Source organism: Vanderwaltozyma polyspora, genomic scaffold (assembly GCF_000150035.1).
Source record: "Vanderwaltozyma polyspora DSM 70294 KpolScaffold1036 genomic scaffold, whole genome shotgun sequence".
Classification (NCBI taxonomy): Eukaryota; Fungi; Ascomycota; class Saccharomycetes; order Saccharomycetales; family Saccharomycetaceae; genus Vanderwaltozyma; species Vanderwaltozyma polyspora.
This window is the reverse complement of record NW_001834692.1, coordinates 15,009-42,367: the sequence shown is the minus strand read 5'-3', so window position 1 is coordinate 42,367 and position 27,359 is coordinate 15,009. Positions and strand designations below refer to the sequence as shown.

Below are 27,359 nucleotides of genomic sequence, written 5' to 3'. Positions count from 1 at the left end.
CATTTTGTTCTCATGCAGAATAAATTTAGAAGTTTTTCATTGCTTTTCTTCTTTCTTTTTTTTAATATTTTATTTTATTTTTGTTTTGTTTTGTTTTGTTTTTGTGTTTTTGTGTTTTTGTGTACATAATATTAATAATACGCAGCTGTCGTATTTTATTTCTTTTGTTCGTTTCTTTTTCTGCTTGTATTTGTGACGGTTTTTGTGTCTCTCGCTTTCCTGTATTTCTTTTTTTCTTTCCTTCTTCCTCTCCCTCTCTTGGGCTTTTGTGTCTCTCCGGGAACAGCCAAAGCAAAAACTCATTCGCATTCGAATTCGAATGCGAATGCGAATTCGAAATTGGAACTTCATTCACACATCATACACACGGAAAGAACAGAAAACAACACAAGAGAACAAAATAACGAAAGAAACATCAGAATTTAAAGCAGATAAACTCTCCTGCTCCCTCGTTTCTCTTGCTTCATCTCTTTTTCATGAACAAATAAATACTTTTGACAACAATAGCAGAAACCTACATATTAATCAGAGAATAAATTATCAAGGATGCCTATATATCCTATATTTAGCTACGTACTCTCCACTTCCAATCTTCCATCTCTACTCGGGTTTATTCCAATCACTCTTATGATTACGATTACTATCACCAATGTCTTCGTCATTACCATTAATTACCATTAATTACCATTACAATACCTTCATATTTTAGCATATCTATAGGCAACTTATTCCCATTCTATCTCAATATCTGTATATTTTCTCTTCTCTTCTCCCCATCCTCTCTCTCTGTACTTCGAAGTCAAGTTGTTTTTTACTGTTTTCGAATACAAAAACACCTAGAGTCCCAAGAGCGATATTAAGATTATTCAAATTTTGGGAAAACTTTTATAACTCTTTCCTTCCTAGTATCTATCTACCCCTGCCTAGTTATTTTTTTTTTTTAATTACTACTATTTGCTTCATTTATCATTATTAAAATATATTCCTGCAACAACAAACCAGGGATTGTCTTCGTTAGAGATATTACCTCCATAACTGATATTCCATCCCATCCCATTCATTCTTTTCAGATTATTATTTTGGGATATTCGTTGTGGGATTTGAAATATTAACATTATATTTCATCTTTTTTAGTTTTAGAGGAAAATAATATAATTGAAAATTTCTGAATCTTAGAATAAAACTTCCCATTCTTAGATTAGTTTCTATATATATAATGACTCTCCATTATTTAATCTATTGAAATTTTCAACTGCAAATACAAATCACATACATTTAAGAATCATTGAAATTAAGAGATAAAGATTAAAATACATAAAAGTCGTGACTGTAACTGAATTCCAAATTACCCTTTGAATTAATTAAACTCAAGATCAACTGAAAAACTATTTTATTTCATTTTATTCTATTTTTATTTCGTTTTTCAAAATATTCTCTTCACTCTCACTACTTTACAATTCTATCAGATATTTCATACAATACAATTTTAAACGCTCATTCCAGGGTCAACCTCTTTTCAACTACATCCAACATAAATTTAGTACCACTTCCATTGGCTAAAAAACGAAAAGTTACATCTACAATAATAAAATAACACGGATTTTTCAAAGAGAAAGAAAGATAATTCCATCTCAATAGCATTTTAATAACATATACCTTACATTGCATATTTTTTACACACAACTATACTATGATCGATACATTGCTGAAACATTATCTGCAAGTGGATTTAGTAGAATTACTTCCTGTGAGATCATTATATTCATCATATGGTGAAGTAGAATTAAATCAAAGATTCTTGTCGATAAGAGATATTATACTAAGTATCGCGGTCACCCATGGGATAGAAGACATCGCTTCAAATGCTATCGATTTGATAAATATAATCTTAAATGGCGAACCTTGTGTTTCTTCAAATGGAATAGATAGAGATCAAAGACAGTCAGTATTGACTGTAATGAGATTACTAAATGACGCATTCGCACGACATTGGGATTCAATAGAAGAAAATTTAGAAACTACCGAAAGACAAAATACTTATCTAAAACAAAGACATTTATATACAAATTGTTTACCAGGTTTTTCAAATTCAAGACACGATTTTAGAATTTCAAGACCAAAACCAATAAGTTCAAAGTTAGTTATAAAAATTCTAGACCTTTGTTCAAAATTAAAATCTCATACCACTACGATTAACTTAATGAAAAATGCCACAGATGAACTATATGGTAAGTACCAGCATTTAAGATTTACTTTAATACAAGATTTCCAAGTTAGACTAGAAGACGTACTGGTTAAAGAAGATGCTGTACTACTAGATATGACTGTAGAATATTGTCAGAGGTTCGTAGGTTCCGCAAATCCACAAGATTTTTTAAATTATTTAAACAATACAATTGTGGGTCCTCTAGTGATAGATAGATCATTGAGTGATACTCACGTCATCAAATCATTCGATCTTTTCGGCTGCATTTACATTACTTCTCAAAACCTTTTACATTATTTGGAAATTGTTAAAAGATTGTCCATTACTTTGAGACGCTCAATCTTCAACGCTGTATTATTGCATCATACTACTAAGGCATTGGTCCTATGGATTATCTCAAGACCATTTGACTATGTCCTTTTCACTACAACCGAACTTAAGAAAAATGAAGCCAGACAAGAAAGTTCTAATTCTAATTCTAGTCCAAATTCTAAATCCAATTCTACACATAATAACACTCATCATAATAACAGTCATAGCAATAATGCTAAGAAACAGAAACCAGAACAACTCCCCAAAGAATATGACAGTCCTATAGAATTCTTATTCGATCAAATTTACTCAGATTTTAATGTATCATCACTTTTGGGATCATCTGGTAAAGGAAGTAGCAGTGCTTCACATAATCAGCCATCTTCATCGGGCCAATATCCTGGTGGATCAAAAAAGAAGAAATTGGGTCAATCTGCATCGACTAAATCGTTAACTACTATAGCTTCAGCACCTTCAGATATGGAACCAAACATAACTTTTGTTGATAGTTATAAGCCAACTCCACAGAGACCTGGTTTAGAGAGAAGAGGAACTGACACCAATACAATTTTATCTGATAATAGTAGTGAAAATACTTTTGAAAATCATAAGTTTTTTTTTTCAGATGTGGCTCAACCACCTTTAATACAACCAAGAATTATAACTTTACAAAGCATTTCTGACATTTATACTTCAGCTGAAGAAACTGAATTGGGAACTAATGCATCGATCCTAAGATTTCTATCATTGATAGTAATGTTAGATCGTGAAATTTTAACTGAAATAAATTCTGTATCCTTCAAATATATATTTAATGCAGATGGATCACGTCCAGAACTAGGTAGAAAATCAAGCTTCTCATCAAAAGACGGTAGTAAAGAAGAAGAAGAATCAGAATATTCAGCTTCCAGAAGTTCAGGTATCTGGAATTTCAAGAATGGCTTAAAGAAATTAAAAAGTATGACTCCGCATAGAAAGAAAACTGTCAAGTTTTTGAGTATCTTATTAAAAAATTTAAATGGTTCTTCGATAGCCTCAGATATAGCAATTTTGGACACAGTACGTGCAATTTTGACTTTGTACACAGTTTCAGCCTCCGTTTCATTAGTTGATTCTGAGGCACCAACCGTCATATTATCAAAAAGACTATTTGGTATTTTAGGTGAAAACTTAAAGGTCGGTTATGATTGGAAAGGAAGAAGAAATGCAATTTTGAGTAACTGTTTATCAAGAAATAAAACCTCTTTTGCTAGATTCCAAATAAAATTTTTTGCTGCCTCTTTACAACTTGAGCCTCATAAATTTTTAGCACGCTTAAACTTAGAAGAAGTGTCAAAAAATTTTGATTTAAAACTACTAGGGTTGTATACTGAAGGGTTTAGAATATTTTTCTATTTAATTTGTCCCAATGAAATATGGACCATTGTAACAAGAGCAACTGGGGGATTTTTCAAAAATTTATTGTCATCGTGTGGTGAAAAATTGCAAGAAGTATCGTTATATCCTCAAGAAAGTTTAGAAGAAAATATCAATTGCATAATAAATGGTACTCTAGATGAAAGACTATCTCTAGGTGCATTTTTTCCAATGAGCTTAAGTTCATATTCACCACCTTCAGCCACAGTATTACAACAGATTGATGATGAAATCAATGAAAAATACCACTGTGATTTAGAAGCATCATGGATACCAGTTAATGATATATCCAGTTTAGCTGCATCGTTAAGTGATACGCAACTTGCTGATTCTAATATAACTCTAGACCAATCGAATCAAGATATTAGACTTCAAAAACTGGAATCGAATAATTCTACAGAGGATAGTGTAACAACTCCGCTATCGCTAACTAGGATGGATTCAATGTCCTTTACGACATCAAACAGTTCCTTAGGCTTTTCTAACACGAAATTAACCAAAACTCACGCGTCTTCCAGTTCGAAGGGAACAAAATCACCTTTGACATCAAGTGTAAAGATGGGCAAATCATCTTCCTTTTCAAACGTTAAAATGTCTAAATCGATTTCGATTTCTAACGTAAAGATGAGTAAGTCACCTTCAAAATTACTTGTAGGCAAAAAAATACCCGAAGAGTCTAAACTGAAAACGACAACAGGAGATTCACTAACTCCAGAAACATCTCCGTCCTCTAATACTACTGATTACAATGAAGTGAGAAAGATTTTAGTGAGACTTTTTAAAATCTATTCTAGAACTACCATTTATTTCTACCATGACAGGACGGTACCAGTTGATTTAGAATGGTTGAAACTTCGTTTTGAAAGTATCAGTAAATCGACATTAGTCGGTATTCTGGATTCAGATGAATTTGTTTCACGCACAAGTGAATCATTTTTGAATATTCTTGTCAAATTTTCATTAACATTCACTGATGAAACTTCAGAAGATTCTGTTAAAGGTGGATACCTTATTTGTATCTTTATGATGGGTCTATTCAATATGACTCTTCTTGACATGAACCTATCTCATTTGAAAAGAGAAAAGTTGCTTTCATGTATTCTGAAATTTGTTGGCGCAAGGAGGAAGTTAATTGAAATTGCACAAAAGAATGGCTTTATTAATGTTTTAAGAGATGCAGAGGGTACCCTATCCTCAACATTGACTCAAGTTTCTGGACGTGCGTTGTATGTTTCACTTTACTGTAGCAAGCCTAGTGTTCAAAAACTTTTAGTGGATGAATATGCAAGAGTTGAAGATTACATGTCATGCTACGGCAATATCTTAGGTGATAAATTTATCTCAGGTGTAGAAAATTTAGAATTCATTAAAGCTTTCTCGGTAGAAAGCAAAATTGGATCAGGTGCACTAGCAGCACAGAGAAGAATTATAACCAATATACACAAATACGTAACTTCACCAGATCCATTGATATTCGATTCTCTTGCATTGATGTTTGAACGTTGGCTCCACTTGAGTAACAAGAGGAAGTGCCTATCACAAGAAGAATTCACTGATTTCAGAAATATAGCTGGGATCATTGCCGTTACCAGTGGTGTCACACTAACTACTCACAATGCAGATAAATATGAATACGTAGTGTTGCATCGTGAAAACCTAATTAGAAAATTAGACTTTTTTGTTGCTAAACAATGTCAGTGGATTAATGATCCTGATCTACTAACACGTGAGAACTCAAGAGATATATTAAGCAATGAATTGCACCCACTAGTATTCTACCTATTGTTCAGAAACCTTAGAAAAAGATTAGGTGAAATTGTTTCCCTGGACTTATCACTTGAAGAAAACGAACATTATTTCATTCTTTTGGAACAAAGTATTTTAATTATTCGTGTTGTTTTGGAAAGAAATGATAATGTACATAGTACTATGGTTTTGTTTTCAACTGATTTAATTTTTATTGTCGATCTCCTAACTTCAGTAATTAGCAACATTCCAAAGTCATCTCTAAATTACTTTAAATCTGTAATTTATATGTCAAGATTATTCCAAGCAGTACAAACAAATGAAAGGAAGCTAGCAATCGAGGGCCATTATAACTTGAAGAATCGATGGTTAAAATTAGTTACTCAGTGGTTTAACCATTCATTAAACCAAGAATGTGACCTTGACAATTTGATTAAACCACTAAGAGAGATGAATCTTTTAAAAAGGGACATTGACATGCTTTCTCTAGAGACATGCTTAGAAACTTCAAAAGCTTTAAAGTACTTAACTTATTGTGTACCATTGGAAGTTCCACCATCATTATCCGAGGAAGAAGTTAAAAAGGCCAAGACAGTTGAGTTTGGGAAATATTTCAGTATACTTTTAAAGGGACTGGAAACATTTTCATACTTGGAGAAGTATCCACCATTCCTAAGACCAAGGTTGAAATCTTTGAATGAATATTTGATTATATCCTTAACCAATTTATCGAAGATAAACCAGGATGCAAGTTTCAAATATTCCCTTCCACTTGGTTATTCTCCAAACAAAGAGATAAGAATAGCTTTCTTAGAAGTTTTCACCAATATTGTCAAAAATGTACCATTCAAAGTTAAGGAGGATGAATGTACAAAAATAGAGACATCAGAAAGTGTAATTAATTTTTGCAAGGCTAATCCAGCGCTGATTTCGAAAATTGGCAGAGCTTGTCCTGCATATGAAGCTGACGAATTTGCATCTGGTTTTATGACATTGTTTGAAAATAGTAGTGGTGTTACAACAATGGTCAACGAAATGTTGAGGGATGACATTCGTAAGACCTCCCGTCCTACTAATATTTTGAGAAGAAACAATTGTGTTACAAGTGCTTTGTCTATTTACACTAGAAAAGTAGGACATGAATATCTTGTTAAGACTTTATCAACAGTTTTCATGGAATTGATTGAACTCGATGAGCATTTTGATATTGAAAGGATAGGAGATAATGAAGTGGAAATAGAAAGAAACATTCGTTTATTTAAGAAATATATGGATAAAGTTATTACTTCAATTGAAAAGTCTATCACTTATTTCCCACCAGATTTTTTCTCAATATGTCAGAATATCCATACTACTACATTAGAGAAGTTTCCCGAGCATGCGATAATTGCAGTAGGCTCATTCTTCTTTTTAAGGTTCTTATGCCCTGCTGTTGTTAGCCCAGAATCAGAAAACATCATTCCAATCGTCGAACTGAAGTTTAGGAAATCACTTATAGCCTTGGCGAAGGTAATTCAGAGTTTAGCAAATGGTATTGATAACAGGATAAAATGGCAGTTATTAGAGAGGGAAACAGAATTTTTGAAAAATTGCAGCATTAGAATATTTGCATTTTTGATTGAAATTAGTAAGTTAGACCGTCCACTCGTAAAAGAATGTAAAGAGAAATTTGATGAAACTCCAGGCGATATATCATTATTCCACAGATATTTATATTTTAACGAACTTGAGATCAGAAAACAATTATTGGGGGAATATGGTATACAAAAGGATAGAGAATATATTACTGATGTTATTACGTTTTTTGACAACATTTTGAAGAATATGGGCCAACCTAAAATTGAGTTGAGACATGAGATTCCTGAATTTATTAAAGAAAACATGGATTTATATCCACGATTATATGAGTTTATGTCGAAACATATTTCAAAACATGCTAGTGGCTGTTCAATAGGAGATTTCCCATTTCTTCATGTATCAATTTCTTCTGATGGTTTCCCAACGTTGTCTATGATGTTAAGGAAAATAGTCACGTTTGACTCTAATTTTGATGATATAATATTTGGTGTAATACAAGTTTATTCCAGAATTTGGACAACAAAGCATTACTTTATTCTAGACTGTACAGAGTATGACAAAGAACAGGAAGAAGGTATTTTGAAATTGGTGGCCACATTTTCAAGTTTGTTACCAGCAAAAATTAAGGAAAATTGTATTAAATTCTATTACTTAAATCCTTCTCGTAACTTTGTCAACCGTTGGATAAAGATTCTAAAGCAGATTGATAGTAACATAAATTCTGTGAAGACACGCTTATTTGTTAACAGTAGTGAACATAGAGATATTATCAAGTCACTAAATCTTTCAAATGAAGCAATCGAACTTGTTAGTGATACAAGGATATCATTAAAAGACTTAGAACTTTATAATGAAAGAACTGCTAAATTTGTACCTGCAACAATGAAAATTGGTACTCATTACTTACAGATATTAAATGAGATACCAGATAAAATTAAGTTTATTGGAAAGACTGGCTACAATGGAATAAAATATAACAGCATCTATCGTATTTCTGATATTTTATCAATTGACGTCTCAATTGCATCGGATTCAGAATTTATAATAAATCTCTCAAATGAAGAAGTGATTCTAAAAAGTAGTAAGTTTTTAGAAATTATCAAAATTTTACGTCAATCTATCCAAAGGTTAGAATTCGATTATTCTTTAGAAAATGAAGATATTTCGCTTGCAGAAAATGATGAGGATAGTACCAAGTTAGATACAAAACAAAGATTAACAGCAATTTCACATATTTTATTAATGGTATTATTAGGTTTGTTAAGCAATGATGACATAGTAAAACGTGAATCTTACAATCTGTTAGTTGCTACACAAGGTTCATACAAATTGAATTTTGGCCTCTATTTGCACAGTGCTCCAGAAATATTTGTTCCTGATGAGTCAGTCCCATTTATTCAGCAAATATTTAGATCAATTGCCAAATGTTCACCGGAATTAACAGGTCCTATTTGTAAACTAATTCTGGATGCTTTAACAAATTTAACTTTCCAAGAAGAGCTAGTACCCGATATCCTCGCATGTTTATCCCAGTGGATTCCAGGTTTATATAACTTTGTGTTTTTATCTGATGAAGAAGAAGGAATAAACTCTTTCTGTTGCATAGTAAGGACATTAATTAGATTAACTGTTAGAGATGAACACTACTCAGCTACCTATATTCAGAATATATGGGTTGTTTTAACAGTGGAGACATCGTTTACAAAATTCATTGTTAATGAGGTTATTGAACATGCACTAGAAAGACAATATGAAAACAAGGATTGGGAGAGCGTTTTACCATTAATAAATGTTTTACCGATTGTAGATACTGCTGCCACAATAATTTCTAGATTAATGAATGAAATAAATTCATTCTCCAGATCTTTGGATTATGAAGGAGCAGTCGATAGTTGGTCAGAATTGTTAATTTTGTTGAATATTAGTGTCCGTTTATTCTTCCACAATACTTTGATAGCTCAGAAATTCCTTCCTGAAGTATTATTTATAGCAGCGTTGCTGATTGATATCGGTCCAATGAAAGTAAGAACCGAAGTTCACAAGCTTTTAATGAACGTGTGCCATTCTTTGACAGTGAATCATTTATTAGCTGATACTAAAAAGAAAAATTTGGAACAAATTTGTAGTATTTTTTCATTACAGAAACTTAAATTTATTTATGGTTTTAGTCAAGATAGAGGGAGAGTTTTGCAAAAACTGAGTGCTATTAGTTTTTCAAGCAATTTTTGCACACTTGAATACTTCATTGATAATATAATGCTGGTAATTGATAATGCTGATTCATCAGGCACTGAATATTGGAAGGCCAATTTCAGAAAATATATAATGGACTACATCTTCAAGACCAATTCATTTTTATCTGCCAGAGCTGTAATGATATTAGGTATCATCGATAAGTACACGACAACTGAAGCTATTTGTCGCCATCTCTTAAGACAAACAATCGATATCGTAGCCGACCCTATTGTATCAGATGAGCAAATTTTCATGGTAATCTCACACATTTTTAGTTACAGTAAGATTGTTGAAGGTCTAGATCCATCATTGCCAATAATGAAGGAATTATTCTGGTTGTCAACTACTTTCTTAACTTCCGAACATTTAACTATCTTCGAGGGAGCTTTATTGTTTTTAATTAACGTATTAAAGAGAATATACATGACTAAATTTGAAAGTGAATCTAATAATAGGTTAGTGGTTACATCACTTTTTGAAGTTCGTTCTTTTTCAGAACCTATGATATCCGAATTAGAGAAATTATATGATACACATTGGACTGAGAAAAACTTTACCCATACTGTTATATCTTTCTTATGCAAGGGGTTATCCATCTCATCTATAAAAACTACATCTCTTTATTGTATCGAGCAATTGTTTAGGAATACTTACTATGAACATACTTTGAATCCAGAATCAACAGATTATTTGTCGTATTTGTTGGCACTATTCCTGATCCTACCTCCAAAAGGTTTTATTGAAATACTAAACGCTATTGAATTTGAAGGACTTATGTTTTCATTTGATGAGGATAACAAGATACCAGAGGTTTTATTGAACTGGTTATATTCAGATTCAGAATGTTCTAGAGTTTCATTGTACCAAAGTGCAGTTATGTATAGCAGCACTGTGTTTGACGAACCTAGTAAATTCAGGTTCTTATTAATTATGCGTCAATTGTTGTTAATGAAACCTATTTGTGTTTTCAGATTTTATGACATTACTATCACAGAGATAAGAAGACAGTCCACATTAGAACATACATCATTGGGTGCTGAACTTGCATTTTCTATTGTTGAATTAGTTGTACAACATCGTGAATACAATTCTTTATCCAAGTACAACACTGAATCATTAGAGTTTTTGCACAAAAATGGTCTTTCTCTTCTTGTCAATATAATTTCAAAGAAAACTGATAATAGTGTAACAAATGGGTCGTTGAAGGATGTTGCCAACTTAACATTCAAGAGAAAATTCTTGACGACAAAAATTCTTTATAAAATGGCATATGATAACAGTAGAATATAAAAACACAAATATAAAAAACTTATATAGACTTTAATAGAAGATTTTCAAAAATATATTACTTATATTTTACTAGATTTAATAATATTTAGTCATATGTAACCTTTAAATAAAATGCGATCCAATCATTAGATTAAGAGAATAGGAAATATCAATCCACATATGTAAAAAAAATACGGAGTTAGAAAAAAATAGATCTATCCTTTGTAGCCAAAGGATTGATTTCCATGAATCCAAGAATTGACCAACTCTAAAGCTGCCTCTGGTTGGTCATATGGGACCATATGACCAGCATCGTACACTCTTAAGAATGTCAATGGACCATAACTTTTCACTTGACCAAATTCCTTATTAGAACTAGTACTTAACCAAGGTTTCAATGGAAGATAATCATAACGCTCTTTACCAGCCCATTCTAAGGCATCTGTCCAAGCTTTATTGCCTAGCCAATTACATATATAATCTTTATCGCCAGCGTAGGCTAACGTTGGAATACCTGCATTTACTAACTCAGCAACAAACTGTTGGAATGGTTTTGCCCCATCACCAGTCAGGAAAAATCTCAGAAATACTTGATCATTACAACCTTTGTATTCGCTAACATCAGAACCTAATAAACGTTGGACCCATTTTTTATTCATAAATTGTTCCACATATCTAAGACCATTGTAACACAGACCATCGTTGCTATTATCTTCACAAGGCCCTCTAATATCGTAGACATTTAAGCCTGTCTTTGAATATGGATTTAAAACGACGGAATCACAATAAGAAGCTGCTGAAACACAGGGAAAACTAGATTGAGTCCTATAACACGAATTTATCAAGAAAGTACAACGCTTTATATGCGATTCCATCTTAATACATTCTTCGTCAGATAAAACTTGTGGATAACCACCTTTACCACAAGCCATTGGGGCATATTGCGGAGTTTGAACCAATGAATCTGTTATACCATTACCTATTAATATTGAAGAGAGATTAAATGTTCTCTTTGGATTCTTGAATACAATTTCATGGGCAATCTGTGGGATATAATGACCAGCATACGATTCACCTGCGATATGGAAACCATTTTTCCTTAGTTCTGGGAATTTATTGAAGAACAATTCTAAGAATATGTAAACATCTTTACCGGCGGCATGTGTAGATGACACTTTGGAATCACCATATGAGAAACCTACCCCCAATGGCTGTTCCAAAAATATTACTGAAGCATTATTGTTCCATGAATAAGGGTTATGAATTGGTTTTAGATCCGGACCTAGAGAAGAAGGACCCAATTCAAACAACAATCCAGTAAAAGAGGAACAGCCAGGCCCACCATTCAACCATAGGATAACAGGGTCGTTCACAGGATCGTTCCTACTTTCAAAATACCAATAAAAAAAAAGTTTAGATTTCTTGTAATCCAAATAACCAGACCACTGTTTGACTGTATCTATATTCAACTTCAAAGGATCAACCGCTCTAATCCTTAGCTTATAATCCTCATCATAGACAGATTCTATATGCTCGAAATCATCAGTTCCAACCTTTCTGTCAATAGACTGATGTCTATTTCTAGGGAAACTAGTCACTCGTGACCAAATATCATCCCAACGATCATCAAAAATTGTAAATGCGACTGTCTGTAACAACAGAAGACAACCCAAAATAAAAAATCCCTTCATAATTTAACCACAATTACCTTATCCAAATCCTAAAATAACCTCTTACTTTTCAACCTTAATTTAATTTTTCTAGTAAGGTTCTCTTAGTGCAAAATCCCCCTTACAAACGTAAAAGCAACTAAATATTACCAAAAAGCTCTTAAAAATCACCTAAAACCAACAAACAACTAAACAACAATATCAGTAACAATACTCAGTGTCTTATAAGCTTTTTACTACAAATATAACCCTATCTCTCTTCTGATTGGTCAAACCCATCTGATTTAAATCTCATGATCTTTTTTTCCAGCTGAAATCTTCACCAAAATCCTTTAAATTTGACAAAGTTTCACCATTTTTAATGAACCTTTGAACATTTGATGAACTTTATGGCAGTTTTTAAGATACTTTAACTGATCTGTCAAGGTTCTAAGAGACTCTAGAGGTGAGCAAATTGCTATTTTACTAGGTTTTTATTATATATTAGGTTTTGAGATGGGTTCTGCTTATAAGATTTTGGGTAAAAATGTTCCATCGCACTATTTGGCTATTGGTACTTTGAGTGCTTTAGCTTTAGTTGCTATTCCAAACCCATTCAAGGCTTCTGAGCCTAAAAAGGTTGAGTTTAACAGTAGCTCTAAGGATGAGGAGAAGTTTATCCAAGAATATTTGGCTAAACATGCTTCTGAAGATGCCAAACACTAGGGAACTGACCCAGGATTCGTTTCCATTAGTTTCCATTGTTTTGTTTTGTTCTGTTCTGTTCTATTGAATAATAAGAGGTGGAAGACTCACATTGTCTTGATTCCTATTTTAATATTACAAGAAAAGTTATAATATATATATTCATTTCCATCCTCACACTTCTGTTACAAGACAATTATTATGGTGCATATCGAAAACGTTGCACTCTGTGTATGTATATAGTTGTTTTAGTTTAAAAAGATATGATTTCATTGAATTGGGGGAGAGGAGGAATGTGTAACTGTGTACCTTTGGTAAGGAGTTATTAGCCTCTGTATAAATTAATCTTGCATCTTTAAATATATGTGTATCTAGAGGAAGGGAAGTAGAGACGGAAATGGATTATTTGATCCTATCTGGACCCAATTCTTCTGGAATATTCAAGATTGAACATACCATGCCTGCAAAAATCCAGATTGAGTCCATATCGTTCTTCCAATTAATGACAACTACTAGAATCTGTTCTGGTTCATGCTCATGCTTTTTTTTTAACTTCCAAATAAGCAGAGAAGAGACCATTGATAAATTTTGAAAAATTTCATTAAACTCAATTGATACTTCTACATTTAAAAATAAGATACAAAAGTGCTATCACAACTTGATTAGAACCAATTGATTCCTACCAAGACACTGTCTATATTATCGTTGGCACTCTGGTATTCCTTTAAAGGTGGATTCATTTCTGTACACTCTTTTTGATAGTTTTACATTCGATCCATATCCTTTACAAGAAGAGCATAATGTCTGACAAGATCGAAGCTGAGATTTTTGAATTGATTAAGAAGTCTAACTTCAGGTTATGCAATGAAAGGATAGGTCAATTGAGGAGACAGTACCCAAAATCTTCTTATTTCGAAGTGTTAGAAACATATATCAAGTACAAACAAAGTCCTACAAAATTTGATTATGAGAAATTATTAGGTGAAAAATTTGGAATTAATGGTAAACTCATAACTAGTGATCTTAAGGCTTTAGATCTTTTGCATACATTTTTCATTGAACTAGAAAGATATCCTGAATCATTGAATGTCTACGAAAGGGCCATCTTCAAGTATCCAACTTTTGAATTGGCATCAGCTTGGTTCGATAAATCGCTAAATGATTCAAATTTTATGCATATGGCTAAGGCAAGTTTACAAATGGTAAAATATTCAAACGAAAATAGCGAATACTCTTCTTATTTGCAAAATAGAGATTTCAATTTTTGGTATGGTATCTCAATCGCAGCTTTATTCAAATTCCAACCACACAGAATTACTGAGCAAGAGAAACGTATCTTACCAACTTTAGCCTACAAGACAATATCGAATTTAAAACCATTTAATTCACATGAGGAATTAATTGTATTTTGTACAATTTGTGAACAATTGTTCCCAAATGACAGAGCCAAGGCATCGGAGATTGTCCAAGAGATATTCCCAACTTTAGAGAAATCAGTTAACTTAACACTAAAAAACTTTATTGTTCATAATGCTTCAATCATTGAAGATAACCAATTGTTATTTAACAGCTGTCAAATTATTTTAAAAAGCATTGATGATTATGATGTGATTAAACACTTTTTAAGATCAGGGAAAGCTCTTGGGAAATCTAAACAAGAATTGGGACAATTAATTTTATCCCTAGTAGGAGATACAAGAAATTATAGACTATCTTTCTTAGAAGGTGATTTAATTTATGACTCAAAAATCACCGATGATTCATTGAAATTCTATTTGGAGAAATTTCACAACAAAGCATGCTCTTCAATTGACATTAACAATTATAAAAATCATTTAGATGAAGCAACGATCAAGTCAACCTTCAATTTATTTTCATCTGAAGATGTTATTCATGATGCTAATACATTTAAGTTAAATATCAATGACTCTACTTCATCAGAACTATATATGAAACACAAGGAATCATTAAATTCAAAGGCTATAACTGATTACTCCTCAAATAGTGTCTTTATTTTGGATTTAGTGCAAAAGCTACTTCTAAAAGAAGACCCTAGCCTAGAAGATATTTTGTTAAGTTTAACTTTGCTTGAGAATTATCAAGTAAAAGATGAGCATAACTTTGATACAAAATTATGGATTATTGTAAGTTATATGCATTTAGGTTGCATTCCAATAGCATATAGTAATTATTTGGATTTAAAAATTAAAAATGTTCAAAATGATATCATTGATCATCTAATATACAGCAGAATGTCGACGCTATTCCCTCAGAAACAACATGATTACTTCATCAATTTTAGAGAATCTATCAGAAATTTATATGAAGGTTCATTAAATCGTTTACCACAATTTATAAGAATTGCATTTGAGAGGAAAGCTTACAGTAAAATCTTAGGTATGATAGAATTTAGAGATAAACTGGAAAGATCTTCAATGAAATGGTTAAAAGAAATAGAAATGTTACAATTAGCAGGAATTTCTAATGATAAACGTGGCCCATTGATTAAAAAAATGCAAGAATCATGGAGGAATATCGAAATTACAGGTAATATTACCTTCTCTGACAACAGAGATTGGAGTAGTTTTAATTGCAATATCAATAAAAAAGAGCTTCCAAACATTATGCGGAGTATGCAAGTTTCTGAAACAGCGATTATGATTAATATCATCAAAGAATTAATGATCGATGCTGTATCGACAAATTCAACAAATGGTAAAATCGATGAGCTTATTTTGAGTACTTTTAACAACGACATGTCCAAAATTCTAGAGATGAATTTAACAGAAGATGAAATCTGGTCATTCAATATCATATTTGATCTATACAAGAATAATGGTGAAAATTTAACAAAATTATTATCTGCAGAAACAATTCCATTATCAAACAGGACAATGTGGAATCTTTCTCATGGTTATTTGATGAAAGTAGGCACTTTGAAGACACTAGACAACATTAAACGAATCAAGGACCCAGTCACTAAATCTAATATAAAAAAACAGTTACAAGATTTAAGAGGATCAGCTGATGATTTATATAAATCGTATTCAAATAAAATCAAGCAAGCACATGAAAACCTCGCATCAAATGACGAAACTAATAAACTGTTACAAGATTTAGGATTTGTACCATTGCAACTTTCAAGAATTACAGAAACCATTCTAATGGTTCAAAAGACTGTTCGCAATCTATAAGATAATACAACATGATTCAATTCCTCCCTTTCCTACAATAAGTAATATCAATTATAGTAAACTTTCAGTATCTATTTCTTTGCAACATTCAATATAATACCAATATTTAATCAATTATAGTTTCAATTTGTAACAGTGGTTGCTTTATATCCTCAAATACAAACGACTGCTCTTGTTAATCAATTTACAACCATACTTGGAGAGGTATGTTAATAAATACATCACCAGATTAAGAAATCACGTTACCTAATATAGTAAAAAATATAGGCACGTGATATACATTTACCCATAATAGGAAATTAGTAAACACCAGATCAAGATTTTATCTATATATGGTAATGACATCAAGAAACCTAAATTCGAAACGACAAGTGTAAAGTAACAGGTACAAGGTGCTATTAAGTTAATTATAGATCTGGTTTTGGATAGGTTGATTTTATATTTAATGATGAGGAATTGTATATGTTATTGAAGTATTCGATACTTAAAAGTTCTTGTTATTGGATTTTTATTTTGGTCTTACTGTTCATTGAAATATATATATTGAGGATAAGACAAGTCGAGGTATTATACTACATAATTGCTATTAATTAAGAAAATATATTTCTATATATAGGGACAGATACTTGGTAATCAATGGATGAATCCTCTCGTTCCAGGGTCTTGGACCAATTAGATACTAACTCGATTTCTTTTTTATCTGCATCACCGTCTACTACTGGTAGTCAGGTTAATTTAAATGATAGTTTATTGAAGTTTTCATGTATGAAAACCGTAAATTCACCAATATCAAAAAACGATGAGAATACTCCTGTTAAATGGCAATTTGAACGTAAAGAATTTCAATTCCAAAGTAACAGTACTCCTTCGAAAAGAAAAGCTGAAACTGTTCAACAGAAATTTCCTCAAGGAAGGAAAAGACGTTCATTAATCATGGGCGCCAGGCCAAAAGTTTCATCTAGACTAAACAACTCAACTTCTAAGCTGGACTTAATTGATGAGAGTAAGCTCACTAGTCTACCTATACCACATCCTGCGAGTGACAGCATTTTATTTGAACTAGGATCTATTAGGACAGAAAATAAGCGTACAAGAGAAACCGATGAAGATAAGATTGATGGAAACCTAACTAATGGCATGATCCATGATATTAACATGGATTTCGATAAAAGTATAATTACGCATAATTCTATGAAGGAACAAAGACATCCGATTGTACTTGTTGAAGATTATATTCCTCAAGATGACAGTGCAATTTACCATTCTAATAAAAGAAAGATTTCATTATCTGATCTCAAGACCAAGATTAATAAAAGGAATGATGGTCATGTTCCTTTAAAATTACGTAAATTGAAGAACAGTGGAATTTCACATTTAGCAAAACCAAAACTATCGCTTGCAACCCATACGATAGAAACTTCATTTGAATATTCAACAGTTGACTTTGAAGAAGCTGATAGTAGGTTACATATTGGGAATCAAGCTAATAAAGAATCCAATAGCCCATATTTAAACTGCATTCTAGGCGATATTATTAAACCACATACCCCATCTGATAAAGATAGATATTTATCTGGAATAAGTGAAGAAAATTTATTGATAAGATGTGTCGTTTGTGAAGAACCTTTATATGAAATCAGTTCATTGTTGCCGGATAACAACAAGTTCAAAGAAATCGTATGTGGAGCTTGTGCTTCCAAATATGAAGCTGCAATCAAAGCATTTGAAGAATATGAATTTGAGACGTCATTTGAAAGTTCCAATTTTAGCATGGCAAGCGACATGAATAGCTTTATCAGTTATGAAAATGAAGGTAGATTAATTAACAACAGGAATATAAATTCCACTAGATTAGAAATCCTACATGATGACAAATTCTCAGATGAATTAATTAAAAGTCTTCAAGTCATATTAGAGACTAGCGATAATAAAGTCATCAGTAAAGAAAAGAATGTACTAGATTCATCAACCATGATGTGGTTCATCGAAGCTAGAAAGAAGATTAGATGGAGATGGAGAGTAAGTGGGCTTCTTCCACAATTTCTTTCAAAGAACAATCAATTACCACCAGAAGAATAATAAATAATAATTAAATAGACATTTCACATAAATACTCAAAAATGAGGTAAATAAGCCTTTAATTATAAAAGGCATTTTGTTTAATAAACAAATCAGCATTGTAAGAATACTCATCAACTACAAAAGAGTAAATTATTATTAATTATTAATGTAATGAAAACGGCTATTCTAATATGGAATAAAATCTATAAAAATATGCAAACTACACTTTGAATATTAATGGTAACAAATGGTTCTTAAATTTATTTTATATGAATTATGATTAACATACTGGAACTGTTAAACCTACGCTCCATGAGTATGAACCTAAAATAATGACACATATAGCGTAAGAAACACTAATCGAACTTACAAAATATCTTAACAGGTGAATAAATTTCATCTTGTAACCTTCATTTATAAATGTGCTGACGGTACTTAAACCACCGCAAAACCCAGTGCTTAAAGCTGCAGTCACATGACATGCATTCACGGTATTGATAATTGGGATATTGCCATTGCTATGTTTCTTTCCTCTTTGAACAAGTTCCAATACTGTGATGAAGATGACTGCAAATTGATTGACTGTAAAAGTACCTATTGGAAAATTAGCTAGTCTAGGATTAAGTAATTTTGAAATGTAATATCTGCCAAATGATCCGAAAATACCAAATAGGGTAGGTAATGTCCATTTCCCTCTTGAGTAGTTACCATAAACACCCGCTAGAGTTACAATTAAAGCAATTAGTGGGATAGCCATGATCCATGTAACGTAATTGAGGTAGGTTATCGTTCTAGAAATAAATGATGAGGGTTCAATTGAACTGTTAGTTTCTATCTCATCGTCGTCATCTTTTTTACCATTAAAATGACATATAATCACTTCTCTTGATAAATACCTGCCAAAGAGTAGCGAGTCCATAGAGACAAACATCTGTACTATAATAACAGAAAGAAATTCCATAATCCCATATGCTCTATTTGGTAATTTAGTGTGGTGGGTAATATTTGGACGTGTTAAACTTGCAGAATGTTCAAATGTTTCGAGCATCATTGTTGAGTATGACGATAAAGAACCACAATATCCTGTAGTCAGTGAAGTAAATAATTCAGGGTGGTTCACAAACCAATTTGCCGAATTCATCTCTTGCAATAGACCCATAATTAAACATGCTGTGAAATTTGACCATAATACACTTCCTGCTTGAACATAAGAATTTTCATAATTGGACAAAGACGTAATAGCTTCTCTTGTGAATACTCCTAACATTGACAAAGTTAAATATTGAAACCAAAATCTAACCTGAGGCCAAACTTGTAATTTTATATTACCCTTAAGCTTGTCATTACTATTACTATTGCCTTTACCATTCCCAGTTGCACTTTCAAGTATTACCGACGATGTTAATTCTATATCAGGTTTGCTATTAATGCTGTTTTGCATCACTCATCAATTAACTGGTAAGTTTCCTGAAAACAGTTGTATACCATTACTACTTTGTAAGAAGTATAACCATTTATTAAATTGTAGAATCAAATTTCATACGCCTTTATTGTATATACTCAACTCTTTGTATTAAAGGATGAGCTATATATGCACATTGTCGTTAGCATTGTTCTCTTCTCTTCTCTTCCACTTTGAATATAATTTCGGAATAATTCAACTCATCGAATAACCTGTCACGTGAATTACAATAGATCACGTGACCAGATAAATATTCCATCAGGAAGTATTAAAGAGAGGTGGTTTATGACATACTTGAACCTAAAAAGACAGTGGTTTCATCAGCCAGAGACAATAAAGGACCACATATCCTTATTATAATTGCCAAATCGACGAGGAACAGTTTTCTATTGCCTCTTTTGCCTCATTATGTTTTTTTAAAAGCCAGGACCATAACGAAGAAGAGGATACCAGTAACTACTCACAGAAATTCAACATTCAAAGGGCCCATTATACCCCATTCCCCTTGCTCTTCATACCAAATAAAAGCAACATCCACTTATAACTAGTTAGTTCAGCGGCTATATACCAATACACTCACATACACCTTTAAAAAGAAGAAGTCACAGTTGTGTTTCTTTCAAACCCAGTCCCTTTTTATACTTTGGCCGAACAATTAAAAAAAAACAATTAGCCGCCGATCGCTTTTCTTCATTTCTGGCAAATCACCAGGAGTATATAAGAGACAGAGGAATCAACAACTTTAAGAACTGCAATCTCTCTCTTGCCTTTAAGGGAAAGGGTCTGAACAAGAGTAAGGATAGGTTTCAAGATGCGTAGAAGTAAAACTATGGTTGGTATTGTTGGTAATGGTAATGGTGATGATGAAGGTAATGCCGGTGGACGTTTTGGATTGCAACGTTTAAACAAAAGAGCTACAACGACAAGTGGTGTTATAAGTATAGGTTCAGTGGAGGTGCAAATGACGAAACTAGAATTGGAAGAACCAAGTGTCAGTTATACTCTAGTTGAAGAAGAACAAGAGGGAGACCATGATGAGAATGCGATATCTGGGGAAAGTTATTTCCCGATTTCAGAAGAGGGAAGTAAAGAAGAATCACTTGAGCCGCAAGAATGCATTGAACTATCAGATTATACAGAGAGTCCACCAAACCCTGAACCTGGTCAAGAACGGGCATGCTCATCATCTCCTTTCTACTCCTCCCCTTCTTCAAGCATTCCCGATGAAACAGAAGAACAGAATAAAACCATGCACTCAGAAGATCAACATGAAGACTACACACAGGTCCACAAGTCATTGAAAGAACTCATAGACAAGACAAATAGAAGCTTATACAACGTAGATTCAAGAATTGTCACTTATAAAGCAGGTCTATCCAAAAAATGTTCACTGTTGCCGAGTCTTCATCCAAATAGAAGACAGATTCTAGGGAAAAGAGAACTATAAAAGGCCACGATAGTAACAATTTATGCTTTATTTCTAGTTCTATCGTACGTTAATCCATCAAATTGATCCTCATCCCATCTCATCTTATCTCATATCTTCGTTGCTGTCTCTATTTTTAACCAACTATGACGTCACTTCACAACCAAGGTTACCCTCTTCGGCCCGTCCACAATGATCACAGAACACTGGTAAAAAAAAAATTCCTCCCAGCCAATCAGAACTGATCTCACCAATTTTGAGAAGTTTGCTTGCTCTCTTCCTACCTTTAAGGCTTTTACTATAACCTTTAATCTTACCAATCGAATTGAGTTCGATTAAGTTTCCAATTGCAAACTGACCTACAACAGAGAGAGGCCTTTTGATTATTCTTTCATTACAGTTTGTTTCGAGATTGCACAACTAGTTTTGGCTTTCTTTGTCTCTCTTCTTTTTTGTTTGGTCCACTCACTATACTCTGATATTATCTGCCCCCCCCTGTAGACTTCAATTGAAGAAAAAACATCATATCAGATTCATTCACTCTCTCTACCTATTATCTTTATTTGATTACCCATTGAATTGAAATTGATTCCAGTTTATAATCTGAGATACTACTTTAAAATTTCAAGAGACTAATCAATAGTTGTGGTATTTATATCCAGGTTTTGACCAAGAAATTATAGCTTTTTCAGTACAACAAGATATCGAATTGAATTAATCTTTCAGGTAGTGCAAGAAAAAGAATTATCTAGTGTTTGTTTAATTTAATTGTTGGAAAGGTTGAATATTCATTAGAAGAAGTTTTATTTTTTTATAGAAAACAAGATAAAAAAAACACACAACATATAAGTAAAGAAAATGTTTTCAAGAGTTCCTGCATGTGCTGCTCGCAGCAGTGTTCAAGTTGCTAACAATGTTATGGCTCGTTCTGTTTTCGCTAATTCTACAAGAAACTATGCTACTTTGAAGGAAGTCGAAACTCGTTTAAAGTCTATTAAAAATATTGAAAAGATTACCAAGACTATGAAAATCGTCGCCTCTACCAGATTAGGTAAAGCTGATAAGACCAAGGTCACTGCCAAGAAGTTCGAAGATGCTGACAACCAATTCTACAAGAATGCTGAAACTAAGGTCTTGGAAGAAGATGCTGCAAACCCAAAGGAATTGATTATCGCCATCACTTCTGATAAAGGTTTATGTGGTTCCATCCATTCTCAATTAGCCAAGGCTGTTAGAAGACATTTGGCCGAAGCCCCAAACGCTGATGTTGTTACCGTTGGTGACAAAGTTAAAAACCAATTGTTAAGAACACACGCCAACAGTATCAAATTGGCTATCAACGGAGTCGGTAAAGAAGCCCCAACTTTCCAAGAGTCATCATTCATCTCTGATAAATTGATCAATGAAATGAAATTGAACACTTACCCAAAGATCTCCATCTACTACAACAACCCAATCAGTTCTCTATCCTTCGAGCCAACCAACGAACCAGTCTTCAACGTCGAAACCACTGAAAAATCTCCATCTTTCAACAAATTCGAAATCGATACCGATGCTAACGTCTCTGCCGACATGTTCGAATACAACTTGGCATCCAAGATCATGAGCGCAATGGCCCAAGGTTATTCTGCTGAAATCAGTGCCAGAAGAAACGCCATGGAAAACGCCTCCAAGAACGCAGGTGATATGATCAACAGATACTCTATCTTATACAACAGAACCAGACAAGCAGTTATTACCAACGAATTGGTCGATATCATCACTGGTGCCTCATCTTTGAACTGATCAAAACCCATTTTTCATTGTTTATTATTTTGTTTGAAAGCAAGATAAAAAAAAAAATGAAAACACAGTTATGTTTTTTTTCAATACACAAGCCCTCAAAGTCTTTCAAGAATAAAGACAAATGAGCTACTTATTCTGTACTAAGATTCCTTCCAAATTATCATATTCTTATCAAATAAATAAATTTTTACCTCAATGTTTTTTCTCTTTAAAAAAATATTATATCACATATTTAAATAAACTAGAGTACCTATCAAAACATTCATTAACAATAAAGCTTCAACCCCAACGTCAATTTGAACAGAACTTGAACCAACCTGATACTATCTAATCAGAAACGATAAATACACACTCCTTGATTCAACCCTTCCATTGCTATCTGCTATCTGCTCTTGTTGCTAAAATCCGTAAGTTTAAAATTTTTCAATCACCTTGAACAAGAAATTAAAGAATTTTCCTAATTAGGGTGAAAAATTCTTTTAAAGTTTTGAAATTTTAATGATATTTAAACGATTTGAATACTATATGATATATATAAAGTTTCGAAACTTAATTCATTTCAAGTCCCTTAGTCTTTGGTTTGTGATGGGGATAAGGTCAACGATTAGAACATTGGTGTTTTAAGTTTAGATTTTACAAGTTTTTAGCTATCTATATATATAATTGCTGGGTTTAAATAAGATAATTGGGAACCTTATTTTTTTTTTGCTAAGGAGATATTACTGTCAGAAGTACTTTTTAAAAGTTTGGTTAATTGCTATAAGAAGCATCTATATATATACAGGTCTATTTGGATATTGTATATTTATTTTGGATTCGTATTGTTCTATTGTTGTTCTTTAGGTTTGTCCAAAATATACAAATGTTAGTTAACATTTTTTCCTGGGTTATTAGTATAATTTTAAAATTGATCAGTTTGATACTGACACCTTTTGTTAGATTGTTAAAATGGTCTTTAGGTGATAAGTTGGAAGAATGGGATAAGGAATATAGATATAGGGAGGATTTTTATGTTATTCCATTCTTTTTGAAACAAGTGTTTCTTTATGCGTTGAATGTTAGGAAGAAGAGATTTCAAAGTTGGTACAATTTTGAAAATCAGGTCAAGATTAATGGTAATTGTAAATGTATTAGATATGCTCGTCCTTCAACAACTACTAAAGGTGAATTCACAATCGAAACTTTCACTTATAAGGACACTTACGATATCGTATTAAGACTGTCTTATATCTTACATTATCATTATAAAGTTCAGCCAGGTTCCACTGTTGGTATTGATAGTACTAATAAGCCACTATTCATGTTCTTATGGTTGGCTCTGTGGAATATTGGTGCTGTCCCAGCTTTTTTGAATTATAATGTTAAGGGGGCTCCTTTGGTTAACTCTATCAAAGTAGCTGATATTACCCAAATCTTTATCGAGCCAGATGCGATGGGACCAATTAGACAGTCTGAAGAAGAGATTAAAAACGCTTTGTCCCATGTCAAATTAAATTATTTGGATGAACAGGATTTGATGAGTCAAATTTTGAACCCAACGAACCCTCAATTCTTACAAGAACACAATATCAGGTCTCCAGATGACCTTACAGATTTTAAACCTGCTATGCTGATTTATACCTCAGGTACTACTGGTTTGCCAAAAGCTGCAATCTTATCCTGGAGAAAGGCTAATATTGGTTGTCTCTTATTCGGGCATGTCATGCATATGGATACAAGTAGTGTTGTATTCACTGCAATGCCACTTTTCCATTCAACTGCAGCTCTATTGGGTGCTTGCGCAGTGTTATCAAAAGGTGGGTGTCTATCATTAGCTAACAAGTTCTCTGCTAGCTCATTCTGGAAACAAGTCTATATGTCTGAAGCTACTCATATCCAATATGTCGGTGAAGTTTGTAGATATTTGCTACATACTCCAGTATCCAAATATGAAAAAATGCATACTGCCACTTATGCCTATGGTAATGGTTTGAGACCAGATATCTGGCAAGAGTTTAGAAAAAGATTTAATATCGAAGTTATTGGTGAATTCTACGCTGCTACTGAAGCTCCATTCGCAACAACAACTTTACAAAGAGGAACTTTTGGTTTGGGTGCCTGCAGAAGTTATGGTAGTATTGTCAATTGGTTCTTATCCTTCCAACAGACTTTGGTCAAGATGGATCCTGATGATGAATATATGGTTTATAGAAACTCTAAAGGTTTCTGTGAAACAGCAGCGGTTGGCGAATCTGGTGAGATGTTAATGAAAATATTCTTCCCAAAGAAGCCAGAAACTTCTTTCCAAGGTTACTTAGGAAACAAGAAGGATACAGAATCAAAAGTTTTACGTAATGTTTTTAGAAATGGTGATGCTTGGTACAGATGTGGCGATTTGCTACGATCCGATGAATATGGTTTATGGTACTTTGTTGATAGATTAGGTGACACCTTTAGATGGAAATCAGAAAATGTTTCAACCACTGAAGTCGAAGATCAACTAGCTGCAACTGATGAATCGCTATGTGAACAAATTGTCGTTGTTGGTATCAAAGTACCAGGGTATGAAGGTAGAGCTGGTTTTGCTCTATTAAAATTAACAGAATCTGAAAAGAACAAATACATAACAGATGAATCTAAGGTAAAACTATTGAATAATACTTTGAAAGTATTAAATGCTCATCTCCCAAAGTATGCATTACCAATATTTGTTAAATTTGTTGATAAATTTGAGATGACAGATACTAGCAAAATACGTAAGGCTCTTTACAGAAATCAAAAATTGCCTTATGGTGCGGATGGAACTGATACTCTTTACTGGTTAAAGGATTACAAAGAATACAAATTATTAACTTCGGAGGACTGGCGTTCTATTGAAGGCCAGACATTCAAGTTATAATTAGATTTATGCCTATATATATGTTTATCATATCTATATAGATACCTGTCTGCATATGTATATGTTATCAAATATTATTTTCCTGAAATGACAGCACTTTTTTTTTTACCAAAAGCTTTTTACTTCTCCATATCATAAATAGATATTTTTAGCCATTCAACAGACAGAATGTGCATATTCTAGCGTTGATTGTAGCAAATCAATTAATTTTCTGATTTAAGATTTGTATAAAATTTGAATTGTTAGTAAAATTGTTCTTATAATTAGTGGTATTAATAGATTCTACATACTGTTTGATTCCAATGTCAAATCTTTCGATTATAACATCTACCTTTTCTCTTGGAACTCCAAAGGTACCCGTTTCGTAATATGTTTCTAATATTTTTTCCTTCTCCTCCCATACATCGAATAGCCATTTGGTAAATTTTTCTTCGTTAGTAAATGGTATTTCACTTATATTATAACTCCTAATATAAATGTCAGTTAATCTTGGGGCAATGCCCTTGAAAAAGACGTTTTTTAGAGTATATAATTCTTCGCCATATTCATCCTGCTTCACTCCAGAATATGCAATGGTTATGTCGTAGACAGTATCCAAAGTTCCTTGTAGCAATGTAATAGAATGTCGTAATCCAGTGGTATGAGGTAATAAAACATTTTTAAATGGTTCTCTGCCCATCTTTCTTGAATATTCCTCACTTTTCTGTCTAGCTCTTTTGGACATATTAGTTCCCTCTGGATAAAGAACAACCGAATATGGCCATTTAGATTTTGGCGAAACATTTGATTTCACAGTTATACTTGATTGATTTGACTGAACAGTATGAACCTCCTCTTGATCCTTAATAATGATTTTAGCATCATTGTTTATTAACCTTAATTTTTCCTCTACAACCAACTTGTCAATCGTCCAATTTCTTGTCAAAGGTATAAATCCATAATTGTTCATAATATAGCTCAATAATGGTAACGACTGAAGGGAATTTTTTAACAGGAAAAAAATACTCCCACTCAAATTAGAAGTATATAGTAACCACCAAATATAAACCCAATCTGTATATATAAGGTGGTTTGAGACCACAATACTCCTCTCTTTCAAATTAGAAACAACTCTACCTTTCACTGGATTAAACTTTACAGTTCCCTTTTTAATCGAAGAATTATCAGTAGTGATTCTTACTGTCGCAGGTGCAATGATACTTAAACTTGTTATTAACATCATAATAAAAGCTTTTTTAGTCCTTTTTAAAGCAGTTTTGGTGGTGTCATTCTTAACAAAAAAAAACAAATTATTGATAATAAACTGAACGCTGGCAATTAGAACCACTCCATTAAATAAGATCGAAGTGGAGATCAAAGCTTTGACAAACTGCTTTGACTTATATTTAGCACCCATCCTCTCTAGATCTCAATCTAAAACAATATCTCCCAATGTCT

The 27,359-nt window shown here is 32.7% G+C and overlaps 10 protein-coding genes across 10 annotated transcripts; 7 read left to right on the top strand and 3 right to left on the bottom strand.

Annotated features, from left to right (window-relative positions):
* Positions 1-1,690: 1,690 nt before the first annotated feature.
* On the top strand, positions 1,691-10,783 carry Kpol_1036p15 (uncharacterized protein; the record flags this gene model as incomplete). Its single annotated transcript, XM_001647081.1, has 1 exon — positions 1,691-10,783. One exon carries the CDS (start codon positions 1,691-1,693, stop codon positions 10,781-10,783), a length of 9,093 nt encoding a protein of 3,030 aa, XP_001647131.1.
* A 194-nt stretch (positions 10,784-10,977) lies between these two features.
* Positions 10,978-12,453, bottom strand: ATG42 (carboxypeptidase C; the record flags this gene model as incomplete). Its single annotated transcript, XM_001647080.1, has 1 exon — positions 10,978-12,453. The coding sequence occupies one exon, from the start codon at positions 12,451-12,453 to the stop codon at positions 10,978-10,980; it is 1,476 nt and encodes a 491-aa protein (XP_001647130.1).
* A 474-nt stretch (positions 12,454-12,927) lies between these two features.
* Positions 12,928-13,137, top strand: ATP19 (F1F0 ATP synthase subunit k; the record flags this gene model as incomplete). The annotated part of the gene is made up of 1 exon (XM_001647079.1): positions 12,928-13,137. The coding sequence occupies one exon, from the start codon at positions 12,928-12,930 to the stop codon at positions 13,135-13,137; it is 210 nt and encodes a 69-aa protein (XP_001647129.1).
* Positions 13,138-13,916: 779 nt separating this feature from the next.
* Positions 13,917-16,310, top strand: MDM20 (Mdm20p; the record flags this gene model as incomplete). The annotated part of the gene is made up of 1 exon (XM_001647078.1): positions 13,917-16,310. The coding sequence occupies one exon, from the start codon at positions 13,917-13,919 to the stop codon at positions 16,308-16,310; it is 2,394 nt and encodes a 797-aa protein (XP_001647128.1).
* A 636-nt stretch (positions 16,311-16,946) lies between these two features.
* Positions 16,947-18,389, top strand: Kpol_1036p11 (uncharacterized protein; the record flags this gene model as incomplete). The annotated part of the gene is made up of 1 exon (XM_001647077.1): positions 16,947-18,389. The coding sequence occupies one exon, from the start codon at positions 16,947-16,949 to the stop codon at positions 18,387-18,389; it is 1,443 nt and encodes a 480-aa protein (XP_001647127.1).
* A 262-nt stretch (positions 18,390-18,651) lies between these two features.
* Positions 18,652-19,812, bottom strand: Kpol_1036p10 (FluC/FEX family fluoride channel; the record flags this gene model as incomplete). Its single annotated transcript, XM_001647076.1, has 1 exon — positions 18,652-19,812. The coding sequence occupies one exon, from the start codon at positions 19,810-19,812 to the stop codon at positions 18,652-18,654; it is 1,161 nt and encodes a 386-aa protein (XP_001647126.1).
* Positions 19,813-20,644: 832 nt separating this feature from the next.
* On the top strand, positions 20,645-21,280 carry HED1 (Hed1p; the record flags this gene model as incomplete). The annotated part of the gene is made up of 1 exon (XM_001647075.1): positions 20,645-21,280. The coding sequence occupies one exon, from the start codon at positions 20,645-20,647 to the stop codon at positions 21,278-21,280; it is 636 nt and encodes a 211-aa protein (XP_001647125.1).
* An 837-nt stretch (positions 21,281-22,117) lies between these two features.
* On the top strand, positions 22,118-23,044 carry ATP3 (F1F0 ATP synthase subunit gamma; the record flags this gene model as incomplete). Its single annotated transcript, XM_001647074.1, has 1 exon — positions 22,118-23,044. The coding sequence occupies one exon, from the start codon at positions 22,118-22,120 to the stop codon at positions 23,042-23,044; it is 927 nt and encodes a 308-aa protein (XP_001647124.1).
* Positions 23,045-23,906: 862 nt separating this feature from the next.
* On the top strand, positions 23,907-25,922 carry FAT1 (long-chain fatty acid transporter FAT1; the record flags this gene model as incomplete). The annotated part of the gene is made up of 1 exon (XM_001647073.1): positions 23,907-25,922. One exon carries the CDS (start codon positions 23,907-23,909, stop codon positions 25,920-25,922), a length of 2,016 nt encoding a protein of 671 aa, XP_001647123.1.
* Positions 25,923-26,121: 199 nt separating this feature from the next.
* Kpol_1036p6 (lysophospholipid acyltransferase family protein) lies at positions 26,122-27,318 on the bottom strand (the record flags this gene model as incomplete). Its single annotated transcript, XM_001647072.1, has 1 exon — positions 26,122-27,318. The coding sequence occupies one exon, from the start codon at positions 27,316-27,318 to the stop codon at positions 26,122-26,124; it is 1,197 nt and encodes a 398-aa protein (XP_001647122.1).
* Positions 27,319-27,359: the final 41 nt, after the last annotated feature.